General features: G+C 37.5%; 3 protein-coding genes across 3 annotated transcripts; all 3 read left to right on the forward strand.

Annotated features, from left to right (window-relative positions):
• Positions 1-189: 189 nt before the first annotated feature.
• Positions 190-1932, forward strand: BDR25DRAFT_86677 (sorbitol dehydrogenase). The gene is made up of 6 exons (XM_033699172.1): positions 190-470; positions 525-691; positions 741-868; positions 923-1082; positions 1133-1601; positions 1665-1932. Exons 1-6 carry the CDS (start codon positions 459-461, stop codon positions 1866-1868), a joined length of 1140 nt encoding a protein of 379 aa, XP_033542233.1. The 5' UTR covers positions 190-458; the 3' UTR covers positions 1869-1932.
• Positions 1933-3877: 1945 nt separating this feature from the next.
• Positions 3878-6241, forward strand: BDR25DRAFT_379089 (uncharacterized protein; the record flags this gene model as incomplete). Its single annotated transcript, XM_033697591.1, has 5 exons — positions 3878-3913; positions 4081-4195; positions 4235-5285; positions 5338-5494; positions 5552-6241. 5 exons carry the CDS (start codon positions 3878-3880, stop codon positions 6239-6241), a joined length of 2049 nt encoding a protein of 682 aa, XP_033542234.1.
• A 386-nt stretch (positions 6242-6627) lies between these two features.
• On the forward strand, positions 6628-8634 carry BDR25DRAFT_295555 (MFS general substrate transporter). The gene is made up of 3 exons (XM_033688855.1): positions 6628-7571; positions 7622-7855; positions 7910-8634. Exons 1-3 carry the CDS (start codon positions 6718-6720, stop codon positions 8493-8495), a joined length of 1674 nt encoding a protein of 557 aa, XP_033542235.1. The 5' UTR covers positions 6628-6717; the 3' UTR covers positions 8496-8634.
• The last annotated feature ends 10935 nt before the right edge of the window (positions 8635-19569 follow it).

Consider the following 19569-nt stretch of genomic DNA (forward strand, 5'->3'; position numbering starts at 1 on the left):
ATAAAGAATAAGAAGGAAGAAGGTTCTTAAAATCCGACTCTAGCACTCGCAATATCGCTCCTCACATAACGGGAACAGGATTACTCTTCTGGGCAATCCGGAGTCGTGTGGTGTGCCGGTCCGAAAAAGGAAATTAGAGCCTACGTGGTCTGCATCCGACGCTGTCAGCAATTCCCACCCCGATGCGAGCAACTGCCAAAGTGCATATTTTTCCACATTTTCTCCAGACTCTGTTCTCAACACTCTATAGCGCTGGTCTCGCTATTAGTAATACCCTACTCATGTCGATATCGGAATCACGACTTTTCTCAACTTTCACAGCCCACAGCGCGCTTCTGCCGGCACTAGTCACTTGTATATTCACGAACCACCATACGCACATTCTCAGATTTACTTCCGAAGAGTACTTTCAGACATCGTGTTAGCTTTCGTTTGAGCGATCGCGGCTCTCTATCAATATGTCACCATCGGTTGTCATCAACCCTTCCTGCCTTTTCTCCACTCAGGCTAAGACTATCTCTCAGACTTCGAATGGCGCTTTGCAACCCCCCAAAAAGACCATTGTAGCGCCTCTCCCGAATCCATCACTCCAAGTCACTGCAGACCACCAATTGAAGCAAGTTGAGGCACCGGTGTACCCCCCGGGTCCGGGAGAGGTACTTCTACATATCAAGGCAACTGGTGTTTGCGGGTATACTATGAAAGAGCATTACACTGACTGGGAGCTGAAAGTAGTGTAGATCTGACATCCACTTCTGGAAAACCGGACGGATAGGTTCTCTTGTGGTTGAGGGCGACTGCATACTTGGTCACGAGGCGTCTGGCGTGGTTCTTAAATGCGGAGAGGGAGTCGCAACCTTAATGCCAGGTGTTCTAAACCCAATAGGAATATATAGGAGCGGCGACTAATATTGAGTTATAGGTGACCGTGTAGCAGTTGAGCCTGGTGTACCTTGTGGACAATGCTTTCTATGCATGGATGGACGATACAACCTCTGCGAAGACGTGCAATTCGCAGGCGTATACCCATATCATGGAACGATTCAAAGATTCAAAATTCACCCCGCAAAGTGGTGTCACAAGTCAGCCTTTCTTTTCTCCTATGTTGTCCCTTAATTTAATCAATCTGCAGACTCCCAGACAACGTTACATTCTCTGAAGGTGCCCTCCTTGAGCCTCTCAGCGTTGTCATGCACGGCATCAAATCCGCCGGTCTCTCCCTCGGTCGCGGGGCAGTGATATGCGGTGCTGGACCTATCGGACTAATCGCGCTTGCCGCGGCACGGGCATCCGGTGCTCACCCCCTCGTTATCACTGATCTTGAACCACGTAGACTCGACTTTGCGCAGAAGTTTGTGCCTTCGTGTATGACATACCAAGTCGATTTGTCACTTGACGCCAAGGGGAATGCGAAGAATATAAGAAAGTTGTTTGGCATGGAGGAGTACTTTCTGCCAGATACTATATTAGAGTGTACAGGGGTTGAGAGTAGCGTTGTTACCGCCGCATATACCGTGAGGAGGGGTGGAATAGTCATGGCTATTGGAGTTGGAAGGCCCATAATGAATAATCTTCCTTTTATGCATCTATCTTTAGCAGAGGTAAGCAACTCCCTCTTGCTTGACTTCTTAAGACTGAAATCTACTAATGCACGAGTGAACTAGATCAGCCTGAAATTCATCAACCGATACCGTGACACCTGGCCTGGTGGCTTGCAGTGTTTGGGAGGCAAGATACTGGATTTGAAACCTTTGGTGACACATATCTATCCGTTGGAGAAGGCGTTGGATGCTCTGCATACTTGCTCGCACTTGAGCAATGGGAGTATTAAGGTGCAGATTGTTGATGATGTTGACGTGGTGTTTTGATGGTTGATGCATTTCTTAAGCGGGGGTTCGAGTGAAGAGAGTTAAACTGTGGAGAAGAAAGGGCAATTGAATCTTAAAATGAGGCCCAAGAGCTGCAGTTACATCATACTGAAGAAGACGTGCGTTCTAAAAATTGGGCTACCGCTGCCATTCCAAGGTTCTCAAGATACGCCCTTGCCCCGCCAGAAATACAGTCAATCCCGCGGATTTTAAGCTGACATAGCCCTGACCAGAGTTCTATGGAGGTGAGGAAGTTTGAATGGGATAAAATAGTCGGTAACCGGCACTTTCAAATTTCAGTCATGAATGTGCAATTCCATCTCGCGACTCTCCATTTGCGGAAATTGAAGTCTCCGAGTGTGCAGCAACGTCAACACCACAACCACCACTACAGGGCTTCTGCGAGTCAACGCTAGTACTTCCCGGTTCCTAAAATATCGAACTTTACATGTCTCCATTTTGATTTGCCGATAATTCCCCGGACGGCAATTGAGATCGCAGAATTGGACATCCCCAATTGGACGCCACATTTCCGCATCGGCCTAGTTTTTGCATGATCGTGCATGCAATAGGCCCGAACCCAAAAGTTCGGGATCTGGGGAAAATCCTTGCATGTGCGTTTCGAGGCCGCATCTGCTTGCGTGCCTATTGCCTATCGGAGACTTTGCGTCAGGTTTTCTAGACTGACGATTCCATATAGGGGCCCGTGATTCGACTTCAGTTATAAGTCGTGCAGCTCCCCGGGTTGAAGAAGAATACAGGAGCGGTACTGGACTACGGGTTAAGATTGAAGTCGAGAACCCTTTTTCTATCACTCCCATCCTCTTATTTGGGTTGAGATACAACTCCCCCTCGAGCTATCACTCAACATGTCTACCGCCCTCGACACCAAGCCATCGGCGGTTGAAATAAACGAGCAATTCCCCAGCAAACCCGGCGCGACTGAAACCTCTCAACTGGAACATCTTTCTAACGCGGAAGACTACGGACTCGACAAACTTGCGTCGTTCCGTAAATACCCCCTGGACATGCGCTTGGAGCATTTACGCCGTCTGGGTTGTCCTGCTTGTCAGTTTTGAGAACCAGGCTTCGGGAAATGTGATTGGAATTCCCGAGTTTAGGAATGACTTTGGGAGAAGCTTTGAGGTCAATGGGACGGTGAGTTATGTGTTGGATGCGAAGTGGTAAAGCGCTTTTCAGGGCGCTCTAGTAGCTTCGTGAGTTTGCCTTCAATTTCGAAGTATGACTGTGGGAATTTGTTTGGAAAGGGCTGCGCCGATGAGAAGAATAGGGATGGTAATGAAGGTGGGGATTTCGGCTGTGACGCGAGTAATTCCTACTATAGCGTTAGGGGAAGTAGCTACCCTGGGATCGCTCATTCGGCTCTGAGATCGAAGGGAGGGTTTCGAAAAAGAGCTTGAGATCAGGTTCCCGCAGCTTTATCGTCTCCACACGGCGACAAAGCCGGGAGTAAGGAAATATCTTCGCCAGGAATCCCCATGCGGGAAACCAGGACCAGTTTGAAAAACAATCCTGACGATAAGTGGAATTTACCTGGTATGGAAATCTAGTAAATGGGTTTCTATATTTGTATATTACTTTAGGAGTCTTCTTCATCCTCCCGATAGCTGTTCCAGCAAACTGGGTATAGCTTGGCATCATATCCTAAGTTGTTTCGTCATTATCCTCGAGTCAACAGACACGAAGAGTTCCGATTCATTATCGGGCAACGAATTAGTGCCGGGAATGTCCAGTAAATCACCGTTCCTCCCATCCGGGTCCTTTTCTTACACTATTTGATTTGTGCTGGACCTTCCATGGAATACATCGCCATTCCAATGCAGCAACTCCAAGCATATCTCTCCAGAATCTTATCTTTCTTTACGGCAGGAAGTCGTTTGCCTAGACTATTAATTGTCGGGCCAGTGGAGTCCAGGGCTCGGCAGGTTCGAATCATGAAAGGCGACTCGAAAGATGTGTGGTCCGGGCCAAGACCCTGAATCCCCACAATGCGGGGATCGTTTCGCCATGTGACAGATATTATTGTGAGCAATCGCTGCTGAATTAGGGAACAGAAATGAATTCTTCTAAAACGTTTGACTTATTATCGATTTTCCTCAATTGCTGGTGAATATGGCAACCATCGTACGGATACATCTTCCTCCATCCCGTTTCCTTATAAACGACGTGCCTTTGCTTATAATTATTATAGACTAGTACTCTGGGCAATCATACGTATGAGAAGTCTAATGGCTTTTACAAGGACGATGTCTCTGCCCAGGAGTCACTCGTAGGAGGGTTTGAGTGGAAAGGTTGCAATTCCGAATGTAGACACATGCTCATCATATGATACTAAGAACTCTTAGATGTTCTGATCCTCGATAATGTCGGTCGGGGTACTGTTAAATGGTGGTACCAACGAAGGACCTTGGCTCAATATGCATGTATTGCGGGTCTCGGGCTTTACACTTTCTATAACGCCAAGTCTCCCAAAGTTCGTGCTGCTGCACTTGGACTCTTGTTCCCTGGAGCCGGCCTGGTTGGGGTATTCACCATTCCTTCGCTTCTGGCATTTGTTGTCTCTACTGCGGCTATCCCAGTTTGCTTATTTGCCTGGTTCGGCGCTGGTGGCATCTTGTTCCCCATCCTTCTTTGGTCCTCAACTGCAGGTCTTGCTGCGTCACTTGCTCGCAGCTCTCTTCTGGAGATTGCAGCTCCACTTTGGACGGCTGTATGCGCTATCGGAATCGCATACATCGCACAGCAAACGCTTGCCGCGAACCGCCAGGCTAGCAAGAAACGAGAACTTCGAAACCAATACCTCATCGGCTCTGTCCAAGAAAGCCAAGCTGGTGCGAAAGTGTCTAAGCCTGGTTCTCGAGAACTCGACCTTCGCATGCTCCGTTTCGTGCAATGGGAACTCGAGGTCGGACTGGCGGGTATGGACGACTTCTCGCATCATGACATTATCGATCAGTTCCAAACATCAGCTATCCGGTATCAGTTGTACGGCACCCAAAATGATCTCGGTATGTACCAATACATTTACGCGCCAAATTTCCACGGCTATCTTAGTAAAGCCCAACGGAACTGCATCGAGAAATCCCTTACTGAACGTGTCGTTGGATTCTGGAAATGGGAGAGCATGTGGGGAAAGTTCAATGCTCATGACTGGGATCCGATAGTCAAGGACGACATCATGGTCTCCGGGTACGTTCTCCAGGCCGTCGGTATCTACCAATCAAACACGGGAGATGAGCGATACACGGAGCCAGGCTCGCTAGAGTTTCACGTAAGCAAGAATGCAAAGTTCAAGTATGATTTTGGGAAGATTGCGAAAGCGTTAGAGAGAAACTTCAACGAGGCGGCATATTGCTTGTTTCCGTGTGAGCCGAATTGGATTTATACTATGTGCAAGTAAGTCGAGGCACAAAATAAGATTGAGATTACAACTACTCATAATCTGTAGCCTCGTTGGCATTAGTGGTATGCTTCTTGCAGACCGCCTTCTCGGGATGCCATATGCGAGGGAAGTCAAGGAGCGATTCCAGAAAGCGCTTGAGGAAGAATTCACGACTCAAGACGGAACAATTCTTCCCATCCGCAGTGAGCTGACCGGTTTTACAGTAAGTCCCCCTACCCTTGCACCCTACACAAACTCACAATGTTCACAATTTCCGCAGATCCCCGGCCTCGCCGGCGCCCTAGCAGACGGGGTAAACTCCATCCTCTGCGCTGCCTACCTCCCTCACATTGCGCACCGTAACTGGGCCTTTACCAAAAACGAATCCATCAAATGGACACCCCATAACACCATCTCCCTTCAAAACCTGGTCGGCGCGGACAAAATCGACGCTGGTAACTACAAAGCCGGCGAAGGTGCCATCCGCGCCACTTTCGCCGCCGCGGCAACTGAATTCGGCGATGAGCGTATCAGCAAGGAGCTGCTAAGACAGCTAGATGAAGAATACCACCCCGTTATTGAGATGAAGTCCGGCGCGCTGAAGAACCAGGGACTTTCGACGTTGAGCCAAGGCGCTGCAACGCGGGCACGGATTGGTGGGTATCAGGACTGGGTTAACATGATTACCAAGGGTCCGGAGGAGAGCGTGAAGAGAGGTCCGATTTTAGATGAGGTGCCGTACCCGGAAGTGCTGGTTGGGAAGTGTTATTCGCATGACGGGGAGGGGTTGGAGATTGTTCTGTATCCTGGGAGGAAGACTGCACAATTTGAGCTCGGGTTTAGGAATTTGAAGCCGGGGGTGGAGTATAGCTTGGGTGGAGAGAGGAAGGTTGCGGGGGATGATGGGAGGGCGACTTGGAAGGTTGAGGTTGATGGACGGACGGCGTTGGATCTGGTGTTGATGAAGTGAGGAATGGGGTATAGTGACTCCCCTAGCTTTTAGAGAATGTCAAACAAGGATGTGTTACAAGTTATTGAGGTGGGAACCTTAGGTGGGAGCAATGATCCCCGCTCATGGTCGACGTTATTCCGAGTCTTACCCTACGCTGCGGTATCCATTGTTTAGGATTTTCTTTGCGCAAGCCAGTTGATGGAAGTTTACATCAAAGTAAAGTGCCGTGTCTTTCAAGAGCTCAAACGCCGTGTTTCTTGATCTTTCCATTCTCAATGATTGGCTACTTCCCAAGTACGCTAACCGAGCTAGCTTCAAAAGCCGTTGAAATGTCGTTCAAAGGGCGCGTCGGCTTTATTATTGAAGATTCCCGAATCCCCTAAGGAAAAACCCGCCATTGACTTCCCCAAGTCTGCGCGGCCTCTTGTAGGCGTAACGAAATCTAATTCACTAAGTAACCTTCCCTCTCCCTGAAGTCGTCGACAAATCACATCATGAGTGCCACGGAGACTTTGGAGCTGCAGCCAAACCCAGCACTTCACATCTACAGCGCATCACACGGAAGAGACTCCCACGATCGTTCTCGCGAAATATTTACGCATGGCGGAGCTCCAAACAGAATCGATGTTGATGAACCCCCCATACCCTCGGCGTCGGACCGGAGAGCAGCATCTACATTACGAACCTCACTCATCATCCTCCAACCCTCCCTTATTAACCTCCTTTCCAGCTTCACAAATGGGTTAATCACCGTCGGCCTCCCAGTTATCGCGCGCTCCATTGCCCTACCCCGAACCCTCTACCTTTGGCCATCATCTGTCTATGGACTGACCTCCGGAGCCATGTTGCTACTCGCGGGCTCTGTGGCTGATATTGTCGGCGCCCGTCTTGTCGACATAATTGGGATTTTCTTCCTCAGCTGTTTTACACTTGCATGCGGTCTATCAAATACGGGGGAGCAATTGGTCGTGTTCCGCGCTTTCCAAGGTATTGCAAACGCTTTGCACCTCCCCGCCTCAGTCGCACTAGTAGCGGCGGCTGTACCCCCCGGAAGGGCTAGAAATGTCGGTTTTGCGTGCTTGGGGTTGAGTTCCCCGCTGGGGTTTTCAGTCGGGCTTGTGGTGAGCGGAATCATGATTGAGAAGACTGGATGGCGATCTGGGTTTTATTTATCAGGCGGTGCAACGTTGATAGCCGCCGTAGCCGCCATATGGACGTTACCTAAAGGAAGACAAGAGTGTCCTACTCCTGGTCTCTCGGCCTTTCTTGGGAAGCTGTACCTTGAGATCGATTGGATTGGTGGGATTATCGCGAGCGGCGGACTTGCGATACTCGCCTACGTGCTTGCGTAAGTACCATCATCAAAGCGAAGGGAATATTCTGACCTCCAATTGGCAGGACCCTGAGTGGAGACTTGGCTGTCATTCATTCTACAACAACACCATCTCTCCTCTCCCTCGGCGTAGTCCTTCTCATAGCATTTCCTCTTTGGATGTACTACCGCGAGAGCGCAGGGAAACCAGCCCTTGTTCCAAATGCCTTGTGGAAGAACATCCCTTTCGCAAGCACTTGCATCATGGTCGCGCTTTCATACGGCGTCATAACGTCCATGGAGCTATTTTCAAGCTTATAGTACGTTTGTTCCAGTTTCCATTAAGCTAGACAGGCAACCACTAACTCACTCAGTTTCCAAGAAATCCAAAACGCTTCCACGCTGACCACATCCCTCTATCTCCTCCCTAACCTTCTTACTGGGGTTCTCATCAACCTCACCGTCGGTATCTTCGTACACCGTCTTCCAGCTCGCTGGCTCGTGGTCATCTCGTCATTTCTCTGCTCTCTATCACCTTTTATGATGGCACTTGTAAATCCCCACTGGTCGTACTGGTACCTTGAAGTATGGGCGCAGATTTTCGCACCGTTTAGCGTAGACGTGCTATTCACGGTTGGCTTGATTATTGTGAGTAATAGTTTTCCGGAGAAGACACAGGCACTAGCTGGGGCAGTGTTTAATACTGTTGCGCAGTTTGGGATGAGTTTGGGAGTGGGGCTGTGTCAGGTTGTGTCTTTGGGCGTGATGGGGAATCATGATGCGGGAAATGGTAGGAAGGGTAGTAGGAATGACGACGCTTTTGATAATCCGGATCACAATGCCATGCTCATGGGATATCGAGCTGGCTTTTGGGCGATGTTTGCGTGCATGATTTTGTGTGGGCTGCTCGCCGTCGTGGGACTGAGGAAAGCTGGGAAGGTTGGGCTGAAGCGAGAATAAGGATGTTGGGTTTGGGCCATTTTATGCAACACCACCAGCGCTGCCAACGGGAAGTAGTATGTATGCGTACTACGTGAACGTAGCTGTCACGTGAGCAGTACGAAAGTAGTAACTTTGTAAGACGTTACTTACAGCTAAGGAGGCTATAGTTACATACTGTAGTATATTTCACAATGTCTATTCTAATTCAGATTTGGTTAGTATATAAGGCCTATTTAAACATCTAACGCATTCCACAAGCAAGCAGTCTACACAAGTAAACAGTCTACTCTAATAACATTTTTTGTTGAATGGACTTCCTCGTACGTTTAGGCGCGGGGTGGGCGGGCCTTGCGTATGATTCCGTAAGTGCACTTTCGTACGGTCCATAGGTATGGGGGGGGTTACTAGTTGTTCATTCTTGTTCTCTATCTAGGGTCCAGGTGAGAGGGATTATGTAGCAGGATCTCTCCTGGTAAGGCTCCGCACAGGCACTGTACAGTCACTACGTGACTAGGTCACGTGATATTAATTGTACAGTTATGCAGGTTAGAGCTATGTGTGTACTGTGTACAGACTCTAGCAACTTTTTATTTTCAAGTTACTTACTTATTTTAAGTTCTTTTTATATCTTTTTTATACTTTTTATTAACGTACACCACAGGCAAGTTACTTACACACCTAAGTTACTTACTTTTGCTAAGACTTTACTAAACTACTCTTTTTACACTAATGCATTTCTAATAACACTACTTAAATATGCTAAAAAAATGTTAGATATAGCTTACACTTTAGGCTTTTAAACAAGATGTAATACTTTTAAAGTAATATAATATAGCTATATATAAAGTTTTTTAAAAAATAATAAATAACTAACATACTAAATAACTTTTATAAGCTAATTTTATAGCTAACTTATAAAAGCTAAATAATAATAAAAAGTAAGTAATTATTAAGCATATACTTAAGCTATATATGTGAAGCTATGTGAGGCACTGTAACGGCGCAGGCAAGACAATGGGTCCGAATGCGGTATGAATCCACTCAGAGGCATATGGGAGTGCGTGGGAACTCAGAGACCTGGGAATACTAATAACACCTATAGGCCTTGTACATAGGATATTAGAAAACTACTAAGCTAGCTACAAAGGCAAGGTGCAACTAAATACATAAGGGAATAGGGGTAACTATAGGGGACTAGGTTAAGTTATAGTTAGGGCTAATACAGGGACCCTTTAGATAGGATCTAAGCAACCTAAGATAGAACAATTTATAGAATTATTACACTACTCCTTTTTTTATAGGCTAATAGTTCTTATCTGTAGTGTTTAAAAAGTATTTAAAAATGCTTTAAAACTAATTTAGATAAGATATAATAAGTATAACTATTTTAACTAAAATTTTTTATTACTAAGAAATAGACTAAAAACCTAATACTAATATAATACCTTTATTATAATGTTTTTATTTAGTAGTAACTAGCAGTGTAGTTGTTATTAATATAGTAAATTTATTATTTATAGTAATAAGTGTTTACTTACTTTACTTATATAGTTTAGTTAATTTTATTAGTTTTTTTTTTAGCTATTATCTAAATCTTTACTTTATAGGTATTATTATACATCTAATATTTTATAGCTTAGTCTGCTAACTAATTATAGCATTAAAAAAAATTACTATGCTGCTTTACCCCTCTTTTAGAGCCTCTTTAGAGGTGTTTTAAGTTATCTACTTTTAGGCTGCTTATGCCTTTACTTATAGCCTTTAAGTTAAGTTTTCTTATTAGTCTTTTAAATTAAAAAATATAAATATTACACTTTACGCAATAAGAAATATAACTTTATATAAATATAGTTTAATACTACTAGAGTATAGTTTACTAATGTGCACATAAGTCTTCTTTTATTATAAGAAAGAATTCTTAGTCTTTTAAAGCTATCTTAAGCTATAAGCAGCAGCCTAAAACATAAAAAGTAAAGAAAATAAAAAAAGGGCTTTTAAAGCTATTTTAAAGTTTACTTAAAACCTAGCGTAGGTAGTGTAGGTTATAAAGAGTTAGAAAGCTAGGCTTTCTATAGCTAGTATTTAGGTAGCTTTGTTCTACTAAAATACTAAGCTACTTTAATAAGTTTTAGCTTTAAAGGCTTTAGTGTTTAACCTTTAAGTAAACATTATAGCGCTTTTAGGTAGCTAAAGATAAAGTAAAGGGGGTTTAAAAAAAGTCTAAAGAAGAGAGAGAAGAGAAAGAAAAAAAAAAAAAAAAGGAAAATTTTTTTTTTTTTAAAAGTGTTTAACAGCTTACTATTAAACTTTCTAAGTAACATGTCTATAAAGTTATAATAATATTATATAAAAATATAATCTAACTTTTTACTTTTATACTTTATTATCTGCTAAGTAATTTATACCTTTTATACTAGCTTTAAAAGCCTTAATTTACTTTTATAAAGCCTTTAAAAGTCTTAGCTAATTTAAATGCTTATTATAATAAGCTTTTAATTTATAAAAAGAACCTAGAAAATTTAAAGCTTTATACTAAACTAAATTAAAGTTGTGTTCTACTTATTTTACTTAGTACTTAAGTGTTTTTTAGTAGAGCTTACTAGCAAGTTGTCACAGTATCCTCCCCGGATCCTAGACATAACTGTATTAGACGCGTACTAGAGTATTATTAGTGCACGTCTGACACAAACACAACACAACACAGACATAAACTTAAGCATAAACTGCCTTAACACTAACTAAACCTAAAACAGGCTTAATTTATACCTAAAGTGCTTAAACTTCTAAGCTAAGTATTTAATTACTAATTTCTTTTTAAACTTTCCTGTTCTTTACACAACATCTTGTACTTACTATAATACCTTACATAGTAATTAAACTAGACCTCTGTAAAGCTCTATAACCTTACTTATGCATAATTATAACATTATGTTATGTTAAAACTTTAGCTAAGAATAGCCTCTAAATCTAATCTAATAAGCTTAGTACTTACACAACTCTAAGCTATTAAAGTAAGCTAAGAAGCTTTCTAAAAAGTGCTTACTTTATAAGAAAGCTACTATATTATAAGCTTTAAAGCTCTTTAAAAGGACTTTAAAGAACAGCTTTATGTTATTAAGCAGTCTATTTCTGCTTTAACTTTTATTATAGTAGTAGAAACTAAGAACTTACTAGCCTTAAAGCTTACCTAGAAGTCTAGAGATAGCTTAACTTTTTTCTGCTTAACACTGCTTATAACCTATAACCTTTTTAACTTAGTAATAAAATCTAACTAACTCTCTAATCCCCTACTGTTTAACAGAAAATAAAAAGACTTACCTTCTTTCCTACATAAGCTCTAATATAAACTTAAAGAAAACATAGACTAATTCCCCTCTAAACACTTCTAGTTACTATATGCTTACTTTTAACTTAACTATAATATAACAGCCTTAATTAACTTACTAATAAATAAGAATATTATTAACTTAGATTAATTTATAGTGTTTTTATAAGTAACTTATAAAGACTTAAATAAAAAGTTAACAGCCCTAAGTTGCCTAAACACTCTATAATAAAAAAGAAAAAGCTTTACTTTATACTTTACTAAGTTCTACTAACTTGCATCTAATACAGGCCTAAATAAAATAGGTTTAATTATAGCCTTATATAACTCCCTCTTAACTAAACTATAACATGCTATAGTAGGAGAACCCCTCCTAAACAACCTTAACGTGTATGCAAACTTAATTGCTACCTATAATAATAACATAAGGTTCCTCCCTGTACAAGCCCTAATACACCCCTAAACTAGCGCAGTTGCAAATAAGGACCTTAATATAATAAAAATTAATTTAAATTATGCTCTAGTTAGTTTTAAAAAGCGTAAAAATTATAAAAAAAAAAGTTAATATTTTAAGTGCAGTAAGCATAGTTATATTTTCTAAAACTGCTTTATTCCTCTTTCTTAAGTCTACGCAAGTAGTGCTGCTAGTACTTATTAAAGATTCTTACTGTTTTAATCTTGTTTCTGTAAAGGCTCTAACTTATATTTAAGCCTTAATCCCTCTTACTACTCTTAACATAGCTGCAGCTATAGCAGTAGGAGCCTATAAAAAGGCTTGTCCTAGGGCTAAGTTGCCCCTTAGGACTAATTTAACACTAAATCTTTGCTAACTTATAGGCTAAGTCCCTTACTAACAACTAGAAGTACTAAGTTAATATTCTTATATATTTATAATAAGAAACTATATTAGCCCTAATATAGGCTCTTATTAACTTAAGAGTAAATAGCATAGGTTACATTAATAAAGAACTAGCGCGTAAACTAAATCTTTAATTAACACTACTTACCTAAATAATTTACCTAACTAGATTTAATAGAAAATAACTTAAAGGAAGTTCTATCTTTTATACTATAACTATTATAATTACCTACTAATACTATAAGAAGCAGATTAAACTCTATGTAATAAACATAAAATGTTATAACCTAATCTTAGGACAACTATAGCTATATTAGCATAAGGTTGCTTTTAATTACTAAAAGTAAGTTCTAAACTTTAACTCTTTCTAATACTAAGATATATGCTTACACTTACACCTAAATAATACTTAAATAGCACTTAATATAGAAGGTCTCTAAACTTACTTTCTAATAACTTAAAAAAGAACTACTTAAGTAAGGCTAATAAGCTAGGCCTTTTACTAAAATAGGCTATGTAAAATAATTTAACAACTGCTTAAACTTAAAGAAAAAAAAGCCTTTAAAAAACCTTTACTTACCTAATTTAGACACAAACTAGGACTTAAACAGCAGATAGACATCTGCTACATAGGACCTGCTTTATTTATAACCCTAGCTTAATAACTAGATTACAAAATCTACACAGTTATAATTTCTAATATAGACTAAGCTTTAGCTTTTTAAAAACATACTAACCTAAAGATAATAGTCCCTTAAGACTACTATAACTTATTACATGTCTTCTTCTAAGATAAGTTTAATAAGCTTTTAATACAACATCTATATAATTACTAGATAACTTTTAAGCCTAGTAAACAACCTAGTTATAGGCCACTGTATAGAATGTTACTAAACAAATTAAAAGTGCTTTAAAAATACCTTAATAAGAACTTAGAAAAAAGGTTTATTTAAGCTAGCTTTTTACTAGTAGTGTTACTTATACTATTTATAAAGAAACCTAGAGGTAGGCTTTAATTCTGCGTTAACTACTAAAGACTAAATGCTGTTACTATTAAAAACTAATACTTAATTCTTTTTTTATAAGAAACTCTAAGCTAACTAAGTAAAGCAAAGTATTTTATAAAGTTAGATATTATTACTGCCTTTAACAAGCTAAGAATAGTAAAGGGTAATAAGTAGCTAACAGCGTTTTAGACTTAATATAGACTATTTAAGTACTTAGTAATGCCTTTTAGCTTAGCTAACGCGCCTAGTACTTTTTAACATTTTGTAAATAACTTGCTCTAACCCTACCTAGACATGTTCTGCACTGTGTATATTAATAATATTCTAATCTACAGCAATAGCCTTTTAGAGCACAAACAGCATGTACGCCTAGTGCTAAAGGCTATAGAAAAAGCAGGTCTGCAACTTAATATAGACAAATGTAAGTTCTACTAATTAAAGGTTACATATTTAGGATATGTAATCTTTATAGATAGCATCTAAATAGACCCTATTAAGGTTTAGACTGTGCTAGATTAGCAATACTTAAAGGACATAAAAGATGTTTAAGCCTTTATAAGATTTACTAACTTTTACTAATAATTTATTAACAACTTTTTGCAGCTAGTAAGCCCTATAATTACACTTACTAAGAAAAAGGTTTAATTTAACTTTAACTTAAATTACTAATAGTCCTTTAACTAGCTAAAGAAAGCCTTTACTAAAGCCTTAATACTCTACTACTTTAACTTTAAACTACTAATACTTGTAGAAGCTAATGCCTTAGACTACATAGTAGCAGGAGTTCTCTCCTAGACTAAGCTAGACAGGACTATTAGGCCTATTGCATACTTTTTAAAAAGAATAAGTCTTGCAGAAGGTAATTATAAAATCTATAATAAGAAATTACTTACTATAGTACACTGCTTTAAATAATAGCAACCTAAACTAAAAGGTGTAGCGCATCTAATACAGGTTCTATCTAACTATAAGAACTTGCAGTACTTTGCAACTATAAAATAACTTAGCTACTAATAAGCCTGTTAATTTAAATACCTATTTTGTTTTAATTTTAAGATTACTTATTATTCTAGTTAAAATAAAGGGAAACTAGATGCTTTTATAAGGCAATCCTAAGATGTCTTTACTTAGAAAGAAGTGTAAAAGGCTTAACACTAAACTTTGCTTTAACCTAAGCTATTTTTAAACCTTAACCTAAATAAAACAGATTAGATAATTAATTAGATTATTGCTAATAAGTATCTAAATAATAAATTTATTTAAGAAACTTTAAACCTGCTCTAAAACAGCACTAGTTAGTTAAAGAAAGTAATACTAGCTAACTATAAAAACTAAAATAGTAAGCTATATTACTATAACTAACTTATAATTTTTAATTCTAATAAACTAAGAATTAAACTACTCTAAATTATACACAACTTGCCTGTTAGAGGACACTTAGGCAGAGGAAAGACTCTTAACCTACTACAGAGAGAGTACTACTAGCCCCGCATGTTCCATACTGTACGCTAATACGTATTATGTTGCTATACTTGCTGTAAAGTAAAGGCCTCTTAAAAAAGGTATAATAGCCTGCTTAAACTGCTTCTAATCTCTAAATAAGCTTAAAAAGACATATTAATTAATTTTATTATAAACCTACTTCTATCTAAAGGGTACATAAATATTATAGTAGTTGTTAATTACTTAACTAAGTATTAACACCTAATACTATGTTCCTCTATAACTGCCCCTAATATAGCCTAGTTATTCTACTAATACGTATAGGTTTACTATAGCCTACCTAACATAATTATATTAGACAGAGGTACGCAGTTTATCTTAGCCTTTTAGGACAAACTTTATAAACAGCTCTAAATTATCCTTTATCTATTTACAGCTTTTTACCTAGAGACTAACAGCTAGACTAAGAATGTAAACACTGTAATAAAATAAGTCCTATAAGTGTACATAAACTACTAGTAGGATAACTAGGTAAAATAGTTAGCTATAGCATAGTTTAAAGCTAATAACACAACATCTAAATTAACATAAGTATCCCTGTTCTTAGCAAACTATAGATACTACCCCTAAATAAAATTTAAACTACTTATAAATACCCCCTAACTAACTTATTAATTTATATAAGTAATAAATGTAAATAGACTTATTAATAAGATCTAAAATATATTTAAATATGTTTATAAAAAGCTTACATAGGCTTAAGCTTTTTAACAAGAGTACGTAAACTAATTCTAAACCTCTGCCCCTATGTATGCAGCTGGCAAGAAGGTCTAGCTAGACGCTAGAAATATCTAAACAAACTAATAATTAAAGAAACTTAATTAGAAGAACTTTAGCCCTTTTATAGTAGCTTATATAGTCTTATTACATGCTTACTAATTAATCCTACCTAACAGCATAAAGATACACCCTGTGTTCCACGTATTGTTGCTGCGCTAAGCAGCCTCTAAATCTAACTATCTACCTAGACAGCTAAACTTACTACCTAAACCTATTATTATAAACAACAAACTAAAATATGTTGTAGAAGATGTTAAATAAATCTAGTTTAACAAGAAAAAACATATCTATAAATACTTTATAAAATAGACTAGATACAACAAACTGTTATAAAAACCTGTAGAAGCCTTGCAAAAGAACTCTGCAGTAACCTAATTTTACGCCTAATACCTATCTAAACTAAACCTGTACCCTAATAAAGACAACTTAATACTAGAACTACTAATGTAAAGGATTCCCTTCCTAATAAGAGGGGGGTACTGTCACAGTATCCTCCCCAGATCCCAGACATAACTATATTAGACGCGTACTAGAGTATTATTAGTGCACGTCTAACATAAACATAACACAACATAGACATAAACTTAAGCATAAACTACCTTAACACTAACTAAACCTAGAACAGGCTTAATTTATACCTAAAGCGCTTAGACTTTTAAGCTAAGTATTTAATTACTAATTTTCTTCTAAACCTTCCTGTTCCTCACACAACGTCTTGTACCTACTATAATACCTCACGTAGTAATTAAACTAGACCTCTGTGAAGCTCTATAACCTTACTCGTGCACAATCGTGACACAAGTATTTTCTTTACTTTCTACTCCTCTACTTTATTAATAGTAATGCTAGGGGGTTTTAAAGGTTTTTATTTTAGAAGAGGATTTTAGAGGTCTTTATAAAGCACTTTTAGTATAAAAATGTTATGTATCTTTAACTTTAAAAGTAGTTTTAGGTAGTATAAGTTACTAACTTACTTAAGTACCTTAAAAGAACTTTTTTATTAATTAGATAGTTTTTAGCTAGGTCTTTAAACAGCTAAGTTCTTTATGCTTAGGTAAACTATGTTACTAACCTTCTAGTTAATTAGCTAGTAGTAGTAGTTAACTATAGTTTACATCTAATCTTAGGCCTTTTTTATATAGGTCTTTGCTAGCTTTTAGGCTACGTGTATGCAGGTTGCTAATGCTAGGGCATCTTTTTAATTTAACTTATTTGTAGCTGTAATAGGTTCTATAGAATGTTTTTAGTTCTAGCTTTAATATAGTTTAGAGCTATATAAAACTTAATATAAAAACATTTTAATTATTATATAAGGTAAAGTTATCTAAGCTTAATTAATTAAGAGTAGTAAAGAACTCTAGTTATCTTAGTAAAAAAATATAAAAAGCCTTAGTTTTTAATTAATATACTTATTTATAATCTTTATTTAGCTATTTATTTTTTTTATAATAAGTAGTAAAGAGCTTAACTTTTACACTTAAAATTTAATAAAATTTAGACTAGAAACTAGATATAAACTAAAGTCCTTAATTAAAAATAATAGTTTTAAGTGTGTAGCTAAAATAGTACACTTATTAAATAAATAAAGTAGCTATTTTTTAAGCGTTAATTATTTTATAGCAAGGGATAAAAATAGCTTATTTTAATAAGTAATTAATTATAACTATAATTTAATTATATTTAAACTTATTTTTAAAGAACTCCTTAAAGTTAATGCATAAATGCTGTATTAGTTAAGTAGGAATTAGTAAAGAGTAGATAAAGCCTAGAGTTTAAGTTTATTTTAGATAAGCTTTATAATAAAAAAGGTAATTTTATATATATTATTTATAAGTAGCCTTTATACCTTTTTAGTAGTACTTTTAGGCTAGTAACTAATAAGTCTTAGTAGCACTTAAGTGTACTAAGGATACTTAGTTATAGACTTTTTAGATAAGTTAGGTACACAGTAATAAGTCTGCTAGCACATATAAGCAGTTAGTATAAAGAAGTAGTCTGTTTTCTATTTAATAATAGTAAAGTAAGAGTTTTTACTTTTATGTAAAAAAAGCTTAATTTTTTTAAAGTAATATATTAATTAATTTTAAAGAATTTAAAGACATAACCTAGTTTAGTTCTTTTATAATGTTTAGTAAAGCTACTTAAGTTATTATTTAAGTAATATAGTACTAGGCTAGTTTAGAGTTAATTTAGAGGTGTAGTTAGTATAGTCCTAGTAAAACTTTTAACTTATTATTAGTTTAAGCTGCTCTTAAATTTTCTACGTCTTGTTTATAATAACTAAGAATGTCTGCCTTAGCGTTATTTTTACTAAAAGTGTACTTAATTTAGAAGTAATACTAAGCTAACTTTTTAGCTTAATAAGCTTAATAAGCATTTAGCACTTTTATTATTATAAAGTACTTTAATAACTAATAATTAGTATATACTAGGGTGCTTATTATTGCTAATGTAAGCTTAGCTTTTTATTATTTAAACATAGTAATAATTATAAATAGCTTTTTATTATGTATTTTCTAGTTTAGCTCTAAACTAAATAGGACCTTACTATAAAATAAAATAAAGCACTAATTTTTATTAGTATATTTCTAGAATAGAACTTTTACTACTACTTTATTAAAAGTGTTATGTAACGGCGCGGAGGATCGCGACCTGAACTGAATCGGACGCGTCTCGGGCTTGGACGTAGTCAAACAGACAATCAATGCGATATTGTACGAGGCCGTCACCGGCAAAAGCGAGTTTTCTGATATAATGTAACGGCGCAGGCAAGACAATGGGTCCGAATGCGGTATGAATCCACTCAGAGGCATATGGGAGTGCGTGGGGACTCAGAGACCTGGGAATACCAATGACACCTATAGGCCTTGTACGTAGGATATCAGAAAACTACCGAGCTAGCTACAGGGGCGAGGTGCGACTAAATACATGAGGGAATAGGGGTAACAGCAGGGGTCGGGGCCAGGTCGAGGTCGGGGCCGATACGAGGGCCTTCCGGAGGTTCCGGGCGACTCGAGATGGAACGATTCATGAGGATCGTTACATGTTAGTTTTAATTTTAGTTTATAACATAAAGTTAAAATAGTAAAGTGTAGGTATTTTTAGTAGCTTAAACTTTAGCTTTTTAAAAGCTATATTACACTCTAAAGTTTATATAAAAAAGGTAGTAGAACTTTAAAGCATAATAATTAGTTTTACTATATAAAAGAATTTTAGAATAAATTGCTAATAAAATTTAGTAAAGCTTAGGAAAGATTTTACACCTGTTATAGTAGTAGGCGCCTGCTAGTTGCGTAGCACCTCTACTTTCTATAGGTTAACCTCTAGTCCTTTATTTAAAAGTATATAGCTAAGATACTTTATTTAGGTAACATAAAATTTACTTTTTTTTAATCTTTACTTATAATCTTGCTTACTATAGCCTCTCTAAAACCTTTTTAATATAAAGGATATAAGTTGCTTTGTTTTTAAAGTAGATAAAGATGTTATTTAAATAAGTAATATAAAAGTTATTTAGGTAGTTAATTAATATGTTATTTATATAGCACTAGTAAGTTACTAGGCTATTACATAATTTAAAAGGCAAGACTTTACACTTATATGTTTTATATTATGTCT

Source organism: Lindgomyces ingoldianus (genome assembly GCF_010093535.1).
Source record: "Lindgomyces ingoldianus strain ATCC 200398 unplaced genomic scaffold BDR25scaffold_39, whole genome shotgun sequence".
Taxonomy (NCBI): Eukaryota; Fungi; Ascomycota; class Dothideomycetes; order Pleosporales; family Lindgomycetaceae; genus Lindgomyces; species Lindgomyces ingoldianus.